Source organism: Epinephelus fuscoguttatus, linkage group LG20 (genome assembly GCF_011397635.1).
Source record: "Epinephelus fuscoguttatus linkage group LG20, E.fuscoguttatus.final_Chr_v1".
NCBI classification, from domain to species: Eukaryota; Metazoa; Chordata; class Actinopteri; order Perciformes; family Serranidae; genus Epinephelus; species Epinephelus fuscoguttatus.
The window spans coordinates 36,890,205-36,899,848 of record NC_064771.1 but is presented as its reverse complement, the minus strand read 5'-3'; the positions used below and the strand labels follow the sequence as shown (position 1 = coordinate 36,899,848).

Below are 9,644 nucleotides of genomic sequence, written 5' to 3'. Positions count from 1 at the left end.
CGGAAACTTTTTGGTTGAAAAAGACCGAGGCGGCCTTCCGCCACGGGAGGGGCTGTTGATGACTTGTGGGAGGGGCTGTTGATGACTTGTGGGAGGAGCTGTTGATGACGCTGCACGTGCGAGCCACTGGCGGTGGATAAACAGGAAACAGCTGATAGCAGGAATTAGCGAGCAGCTAGTAGCAAGAGGGAAACACAAACCTGACAGACACTGTAAAGATGAGCAACTGGGGAGACAAGGAATTGCGCGCCCTCCTTGTCCTCGCAAACGAAGAGGCCATTAACCGTCAGATGACGGGGACGGTGAAGGACGGGCCGACTTACGAGAGAATCACCGAAGGACTGACCAGCCGCGGCTTCCCTCCCACGTCACTGTTTACGTCACACGCTGAGCTACACGTTTTGTTACTTGCTCACGCCCCCCATTGCCCCGAAAAAGGCACATTCTGTATAAACAAAAGTAGGTAGGCGGCATTTTGCTGCACTCCCCGATTTTGTTTTTATACTGCCAATGCTGAAAAAAGACTGATTGGGCTTTCCTGCAAATTTGCACAACTCCTGCTTAAAAAGGGCTTGTGACTGTCAGAACGGACAGAAATGTCGTGTAGTGTGAACCAGTGAGATGTTCACCTGTGTTGGAGTAATATTGTTGTGCACTTTCTCCACCACCACTGACACACATTCACAGCCCTGAGGCCAATAAGCTATTTTACTTTGAAGTCCTCGCGGAAGTAGCGTCATCGCTTGGAAACGCTTTTATTTTTCCGAGCTGAAACCGGAAGCAGTTTGTTTTGTGGGTAACTTGCCGCTCGTACCGGACAGCTGCCACACCGGACTCGGACTGAGCCGAACTGTGTAAGTAAACCCACAGTCCTTCGCCTTTAGAGCCGGTGGTCGTCCTCACGGGGACACCGGGCCGACACACACCGACACCCCGCACACACACACACACACAGGGCCGATCGGAGGGTTTAGAGAGGCGGACACAGCGATCATGGAGGCGGCGGAGGAAATCAGTCGATGTTTTCAGGCCTGTGACAACAGTTTGATCTCCACAGGGAAGAACTGAGCTCTGATGGCTGCTTCATTTTGCCACAGTCAGTTTTATACCTGTGTGTGTGTGTGTGTGTGTGTGTGTGTGTGTGTGTGTGTGTGTGTGTGTATCACAGTTACAGCTGGTTCATTACATCCAACAATCCCTGTAATTACATGCGTTATAGGTTTTCTCTGGTCTGTCTCCTGCAGAGAAACATCATGATGTGTAATATTAATATCTCTCAGCAGTGACTTTAAATCTCCAGATGTTCCCACAGACATCTGTGTGTGTGTGTGTGATTTACACTACATGTAGTTTTTCCATCTTATTACAGACTGTAAAGGTGCTTCTCTGTGATGAAGGTGAGATGATTAATGATTAGTCGACTGGAGGAAAATTAATCAGCAGATATTTTAGTAATCGATGAATAAAATGAGTGATAATTATAGTTAGTTGCAGTCTGCTGTTGTACAGATATTCACTTCAGCTGTGTGTTTTCCGCTGTCAGCATGTTTGTTTTTTTTATGTCAGTAGCTGCATAACATTTTAAGTTTTCAATTCAGTTTCATCTATAAAGCCCAATATCACAAATCACAATTATCCTCAGAGGGCTTTTCAGCATGCAACATCCCTCTGTCGTTGGACACTCACTGTGGAGACGGAAAAACTGCCCGAAACCCTTTAATGGGAAAAAAATAATCCTTAATAATAATAAACCCGTGGTAGCCCTTTAAAATCATGCAGAGGATCAGTGTAGGTTTGCAGTGTAAAGAGAAAGCAGGCCAGTGTTGTCTTCTTGTTTGACTTGTATATTGTAAAAGTTCACCCTCTACATTTACACATATGTCTCACATACTGGATTTTATGGCAGATTCAGACCAGAGAGGATAGAATTACAGTAATCAAGACGGGATGTGACCAGAGCGTGGATGAGAACAGCAGTGCTGTGAGGTGAGAGAGACGGCCAAAGACGGTTGATATTGCGCAGATGACAGTAAGCAGTCCGGGTAACATGGTTAATGTGCGCTTCAGGGGGAGTGTGTTGTCGAGGATGACACCCAAACTCTTAACCTGAGGGGAGGGAAGGACTGTGGAGTTGTCATTAGTGAGAGGAAAACTGTTCGGTTTGGCCAGAATGGATTTAGTGCCTACAAGGAGTACCTCAGTTTCATCACTGTTGAGTTTGAGGAGGTTGTGTGAAAACCAAGATTTAATTTCCAGTAAGCAGTGGGACAGGGAGGTGGGCAGCAGAGTGGAAGTTGGCTTGGTGGAAAGACAGAGCTGGGTGTCATCCGCGTAGCAATGGAAGTGAATGCCAAATTTCCTGAAAATCAGACCGAGAGATAACAGATAGATAATGAATAGTAGAGGGCCCAGGACAGAGCCCTGGGGAACACCGCGTGTGACAGGAGAAGTTTGGCAACTGAAATTTTTGACATGTACATACTGAGTGCGGTCAGAGAGATGAGAGTGAAACCAGGTAAGGGAAGTGCCAGTGGTGCCTTTGGAAGCTAGCCTAATCTTGTTAGATAGGCTAGCTAGCTGCGATGTGAGATGGTATCAAATATGATATAATATTATATATTATTTTCCCTCCACTCGCTCTCGGCTTGCACAGACCAGCTCCCGTAGCAGCTCGACTCCTCTCCTCACCATGGACGTATAAAGAGAACTCTGTAGCTGTTGCTGTGTCTCGAGTGTGACGGAGAATGAATGAAGAGAGACTCATTGTTGAGGTTGAATATCAAAATATATAATGACCCACAATCCTGTCATTATAATGATACTTCCTGATGAGTCGTAGCACTTCAGGTGAGAAATCAAGTTTAATGAGGAGCTGTCCACACAGGATGTTAAGTCATAATAACTTTGTGTGGTTGTGTGTTAGTTCATGGGCCACACACAGCCCAGTTTAATTTCAGGTGGGCCGGACCAGTAAAACCACAGCTTAATAACAGAACACCTCCAATGTTTTTACCTTTCTTTCAGTGTGAAGATGTGATTCTGATTATAACTGCAGTTTCAACAATACATCTCAGTGTTTCCACACTCACTCAATCTGCAATTCACTGTCATCACATGTGCATTTTTCTGATACATTTCCACTCTGTGCATTAACGCTGTCATCACCACGCCACGCCAAAGAGGAAGGTATTGAGGAAGCAGGTTATCGCTTGTCTCACAGATCATTGACAGGTCTAAAGTTTTGGCAGTGCCTCAGCCAAAGTGTTTCACCAACACAGATTTGAGATAGAGGTCTGATACAGATCGTTTTGTGCTGGAGCAGCTGATTAACAATAGTTTGCACAATGTTCAGTGACTTTAAATATGAATAAGTATCTTTGCTTTTTTGAGGAAAAGGGTGTGAAAAGCCCCTGAAGCAGCATTTTATATATATATTTTGAGATGTAGTAGCGTTGGCGCTGGGCTGATCAGAATCAGGAGCCTCCATGTTTGATAAAATCACCATGTGTCCTGTAGTGTGTGTGGGAGTAAACAGCCAACGAGGGAAACAGATGCAGGAGTCGCAACAATGGCGTTTTAAAACTGATCTCCCTTTTCTCCATTGTTATTTTTACATGTGTAACGACTGTCCCTGAATCCACCCGCTCTGACCGCTGCACTTACACTCACTGTGTGACATGCTCGGTACCACATGCAGGGTTCCCACACTTTCATATAAACAATTCAAAACTTTTCCAGGACTTTTCAAGGACCCATAAGAACATGGTCAGAGCTGTACAATGCACTGTACTCCAAATGTTTATTATTGTATATGGTAAACAAAACATCACGTGTGGATGCACATTGGAACCACGTTACATCAGCAGCGACAGAAATCATTCGCCGTTATGTTGCATCACGTGGAAGTCAATCAGGAAAATAAATATAATCAAGTATTTTGAGAATCGATTTATCGTTTCAGTCCTTTTTCAAGCAAAAACATCAAACATTTGCTCCTTTTCTTCATCATTAAAGACAGTAAATGAAGAGTCTTTGGGTTCTTTGGTCAAAATAAGCAAATTGAAGAAGTCACTTTCCATTTATTGAGCCAAGTATGTGCGACTCCTCTACGATAGGTGGAGATATGCCCCCTTTCAGCTTGTTAGTATTGGACCTTTTTCCTGTTGACCTATTACGTCACAGACCAAACAATGGACAAACAAGTTAGCTACGGTTAGCTAGCAGCTAACTGCTACCATGGTGGACAACTTTACAGCTCTGTACATTTGGTCCGTCCAAAAAGTCACGGCTCTGGATGTAGATTTCTCCATGTTGTTACCGGCTTCTTCTTCTCTTACACATTTAATGCTGTTGGACTTCTGGGTCAAAGCCCGGGGCGGAAACTGTGGAGCATGCTCAGAGCGCCTCGGCCAGTTTGGGTCTGATTGACTGTATACATGCAGGAGTCACATGATCTGGGTGTGTTAGTCCCACTGTGACACATTCACTGCAGGACCATTTCAGTCACACTGATGTGTTTACATGGATTCAGACTCAGCCTCATGAAATCAATACGCTGCAAGCAGCTCTACAATAAAATTAGTATTTACACATTTATAGTTAAATTCTCAAATGTTCTGCAAAGTTGCAGTGATTGGACAAAATTGCAAGGTTGTGCAGAATTTGCAGCGCTTATTGTTGCAATCGCATCATTGTAACACCCTGGAGCTACTGAGTTATGGTGCAAAACTTATATACTGGTTTGAAACCAGTCAGTAGATACAAAGAACTTCACACAAAAACCTAGTGATTGATTTATGAACAGCAGGTTCAGCCCAGATCAATTCATTAAAATCTGATTAATAAGTTAGCAGTATTACACATCGGACCAAACGTTCAGATCCAGCTGTCAGGACTGTAAAGTTTTCAGGACTCGGTGCTACAGACACATTTCGGTTGGTACCAAAAAAAGAACTGTTGTTTGTGTGTGAAGGCGCTGAACGTCTGGACACAACCAGTGATTTCAGGAGACATGCTCATTCTGTCAGAGTGAGGTGAGTGTGTAAACCACAGAAACAATAGAGTGTGTGTGTGTGTGTGTGTGTGTGTGTGTGTGTGTGTGTGTGTGTGTGTAACCACAGGTTACACATGTGATGTTGAACTTTACGTCACTGCAGCCTGAAAAGACAGAAGCACACACACACAGATAAGGCCATAACACTTCCTGCAGGCTGCTGCACACTGTAAACCTTTTTTTCAGGTGTTTTGAAATTCGTCTTCTGCAGCAAAGTGCAATAAAATAAAAGCCTGAAACTGAAAATTTGAGCTGCATGAATTGACGTTAAAAGATTAGGACCCACTGATGAGCCACAGAGCCACAGATGCACAATTGTTTGTGGTTCCTTTATCGTCTATATCAGAGCGTATCTTCACACTTCACACCGCTGATTAGCAAAGAAAAAAACATGACTGTGTCCTCTTTAGCGTGTTTGAGAGTCAGAAGTTTCACCTGCTTCAAACAGTTTGTGACAAACATGCAGCTTTTACTTGAGGTGACAGCAGCTGTAAGTTATTCTGAATGAGTGTGTCAGCTAAATGTCGTCCTGTCCCGCCTCCTGGCAGCGTTCCTGTGATGCCCCAGGGCGGGCTGAGCTGGTCGGCGTTGCGATGCCTTATGTGGACCGACAGAATCGCATCTGCGGCTTCCTGGACATCGAGGAGAATGAGAGCAGCGGCAGGTTCCTGCGGCGGTACTTCATCCTGGACACTCAGCAGGGCGATCTGCTGTGGTACATGGACAACCCACAGGTGAGCTCATCAGTGGGCGTGTGTGCAGATAAATATGTACACATGATGCAGAACTGCTCCCATGTCTCTGACATCAGGAGAGATTCTTCTCTGGTTAGTCAGCACTGAAAACATCTGAGCGTCTGTGCGTGATCACGGTGTTTGGTTTACCTTTGGTGTTTTGAATAAGGAGATGAACTTGGTGTTTACTGCATCCCATCAGTTACACAAATGGACCAGGGCGTCAGTGGCTCTCCTTGATGGTGCGTTCAGTGACACACCTCCAACATCTGATAGTTGACCTCTAAAAAACAGGCTGTTCTCACAAATTTTTTCATATGTTTTCCTTCGAAAAGCAATATGCCCAAATTCGTACTAAATCCTACACACTGCTCCTTTAAAGTGCACCGTCTCACCGTCCACTGTCCAGCGCACAGAATAATAGGGTACAGCAGGAGGTTCGTCAGCAGAGGAAGGTGGAGTGTTAACAATATGAGGCACAAACAAAGGTAGGAAAGCCTTTAACAGGTTGGATGCAGAAGAAGAGGAAGTGGTGGGTTTGTAGGAGAGAACTGCGCTGAGCACAGATTTCCGTGCGGGCGGTTGAAACGCTCTTCACTCGTGAGTGACACGCTGGATAAGGACTTATCAAACCCATCTGAGAGGTTTACACATCGAAAGCAGACAAACAGGAACAAGAATAGAAACCGAAAAGGTTAATAGTAGTAGTATTTAAATATTTCCCTCAGCGGGGGAATTCCTTAAACACCTCAGGTGCTGGTTTTTGGCAGCAGCTTCGATGGAGTTTACACTGTTGACCAAAACTATGATGCTGCATTCAGCTTTTAGCTCCCCTCCAGCGATGATGATGTTACTTGTACTTATATATATATATTTCTGTGTCTTTGTTCAGAATCTGCCTAAAGGTGCAGAGAAGGTGGGCTCTCTCAAACTCACCTACATCTCCAAGGTCAGTCCCTTCTCTCTCTGTCTTAAGTGCTGATTAGCTGTTGATAGCACGCTAAGATGCTAAGCTAAGGTGGTGATCACTGTGAAGATAAGCATCAGTATGTTAACATTGCCAGTGTGAGAACTGTGAATGAATGTGTCCCTCTTTACTTCCTCTCGTTCAGGTCAGTGATGCCACCAAACTCAGACCGAAGGCAGAGTTCTGCTTTGGTAAGTTCATCTTGATTTTATTCTCCTTCCTCCTTTTTCTCTCCCTCTTCACCTCCACCCTCTGCTCCCTCCAAACGCTGTATAAAATAATGAAAGTAGCCTCTGTGACGTCACCTGTTGCCTTGTGGATTTCTGTTTTGAACCCTTGGAGTAACAAAAGTATATTTTTTAAGGAACAAGTACTTTTCATGTTCCTTTTTTAAACTGTACTTCTGCTCTTTACTCGAGTATATTTTTACTTTACTACGTTTGCCATTTATACACGATCGAGTGTTGGGGGAGAGCGTGTGAGGAGCACCTCTGCTGCAAACCAAACGGCCCGCCCAGCCTCAAGCATCGTATGTGTTTTTAAGATGTTTTTAAAACTACAGTAGCCTGGTTGGTTAAAGAAAAAACATCCTGCTAATGCTACAATGAACAGAAATTTAAAATGAAAATTAAACTGGCTGCACACACACACACACACACACACACACACACACACACACACACACACACACACAGCCATCGGCCTCTGACCTCATGACTCCTGAGGCTAACAGGGAGTTCAACCCAAGTCAGTGAGGTCACCTTTCAGTGGTAACGTTCCCCGTTTGTCAGCAGTGAGCGAGCTGGCGATATTAACAATGACAAGTCAAAACTCCACAACATATATGAGACTAACGTCAACCACTGACTACCTTACGGACTCCTCTTCATCCTCCGTGGGACTGAAAGCTGCAGTGAAATCTCTCCATCACAGCTGCATCTGGTCCATTTTAGCTTTTTGGGGGGTCTTGTGTGCAAAATCTTGTTTTGTCATCGTATTTCAATCACTCACGAATAAACTCCAAATCTGCATCATATTCCATATGCATATGAGACCAAATGCTAACTTCCTTAGCTGCATTGTTAACATTATGACAACTATTGTCCGCCTGTCCGTCCTGGAAGAGGGATCCTTCGTCAGTTGCTCTTCCTGAGGCTTCTAACATTTTTTCCCAGTTAAAGGTTTTTTGGGGGGAGTTTTTCCTGATCAGCTGTGAGGGTCCAAAGGACAGAAGGATGTTGTTTGCTGTAAAGCCTCTGAGGCAAATTATGATATGTGATATTTGGCTTTATAAATAAGATTTAATTGAATTGAGGAAGGAGGAGGAGGAAGGAGGAGGAAGGGTCCGGTTTGGGGACCTCAGAATTGCATCTCTGCTTTTCGCAGATGATGCAGTTCTGTTGGCTTCATCACACCGTGACCTCCAGCATGCACTGGGGCGTTTTGCAGCTGAGTGTGAAGCAGTTCGGATGAGAGTCAGCACCTCCAAGTCTGAGGCCATGGCTCTCTGCCGGAAACTGGTGGATTGCACTCTCCGGGTTACTGCCTCAAGCGAGGGAATTCAAGTATCTCGGGGTCTTGTTCACGAGTGAGGGTAGAATGGAGCATGAGATGGATCGACGGGTCGGTGCGGCTTCTGCAGTGATGCGGGCGCTGTGCTGGTCCGTTGTGGTGAAGAGGGAGCTGAGCTGGAAGGCCAAGCTTTCAATTTCCTGGTCCATCTATGTCCCAACCCTCACCTATGGTCATGAGCTCTGGGCAGTGACCGAAAGAATGAGATCATGGATACAAATGTCTGAAATGAGTTTCCTCTGTAGGGTGTCTGGGCTCAGCCTTAGAGATAGGGTGAGGAGCTCGGACATCCGGAGGGAGCTCGGAGTAGAGCCGCTGCTCCTTCGCGTCGAAAGGGGTCAGTTGAGGTGGTTCGGGCATCTGATCAGGATCCTCCTGGGCGCCTCCCGCTGGAGGTGTCCCAGACACGTCCCACTGGTAGGAGGCCCCAGGGCAGACCCAGAACACGCTGGAGGGATTATATATCTCATCTGGACTGGGAACGCCTTGGGATCCCCCAGGAGGAGCTGGAAAGTGTTGCTGGGGAGAGGGACGTCTGGGGTGCCTTGCTCAGCCTGCTGCCCCTGCGACCCGGCCCTGGATAAGCGGATGAAAATGGATGGATGGATTGAATTAAAATCAAAACTAAGCTTCACTGGTCCCCATAAAAAGACATTTGTCCACCAGCCTGTGCCAGGCCCGGTCCAGAGATACCGGCCACCTGATAAATGGACTGCACTTGTGTAGTGCTTTTCTTGTCTGCCGACCTCTCAAAGCACATAGCCTAACAACTCTTCTGCACTGAAGTAAGCTGCACATACTGTAGGTGAAAGTGAGTGTGCTCGTTAGTGTTAGCTATGTTAATTTTTCATGTGCAGTGTTAATCTTTGATGTTATGATAATGAAGAGAGGGATGAGAGGAAGAGATGGAGACAGAGTGAGAGATCTTGTTGGCACAGTTGTCGTGATTGTTGAAATTAGCTACAGAGACCAGGTTGTAAACATGTTCCGACATTTTAACATGCCAGCCTCAAGTGGACATTAGAGGAACTGCAGGTTTTGGTTGCCGCATGGCTTCAGGAGTCCACGTACTTCTGGCTCTGCAGCAAACTACTGTTCTTTCCAACCTCCGTTCACTCCCTTCGTCCTGCCCCTCCTCTCCTCCACCCTCTCTTCCTCTCCAATCTGCTTCATTCCCACTCCTTCCTTATTTCCTTCCTTCCTTGTTTCCCCCTTCTGGCCTTCCTTGTCCTTTTTTTCCCTCCCTCTCTTTCCCTCTTTCCTCTCCTGTTAGATTTATTTCCTCTCTTTTGTCCCTCACTGCTTGTTGTTGTTCCTC

The 9,644-nt window shown here is 45.7% G+C and overlaps 1 protein-coding gene across 5 annotated transcripts in view; it reads left to right on the top strand.

Annotated features, from left to right (window-relative positions):
• The first annotated feature begins 783 nt into the window (after nt 1-783).
• plekha1b (pleckstrin homology domain containing, family A (phosphoinositide binding specific) member 1b) overlaps nt 784-9,644 on the top strand; it is a 29,310-nt gene continuing 20,449 nt past the window's right edge. For 2 of the 5 annotated variants that reach the window (XM_049563356.1, XM_049563360.1), the window contains exons 1-4: nt 5,008-5,033; nt 5,602-5,787; nt 6,680-6,736; nt 6,900-6,945. In XM_049563356.1, the coding sequence (XP_049419313.1) occupies nt 5,647-5,787; nt 6,680-6,736; nt 6,900-6,945 (244 nt within the window). In that variant the 5' untranslated portion in view covers nt 5,008-5,033; nt 5,602-5,646. Of the gene's footprint in view, nt 855-5,006; nt 5,034-5,601; nt 5,788-6,679; nt 6,737-6,899; nt 6,946-9,644 lie in introns of those variants that run through there. The other 3 variants (XM_049563357.1, XR_007448138.1, XM_049563358.1) reach the window with 3 other exon arrangements.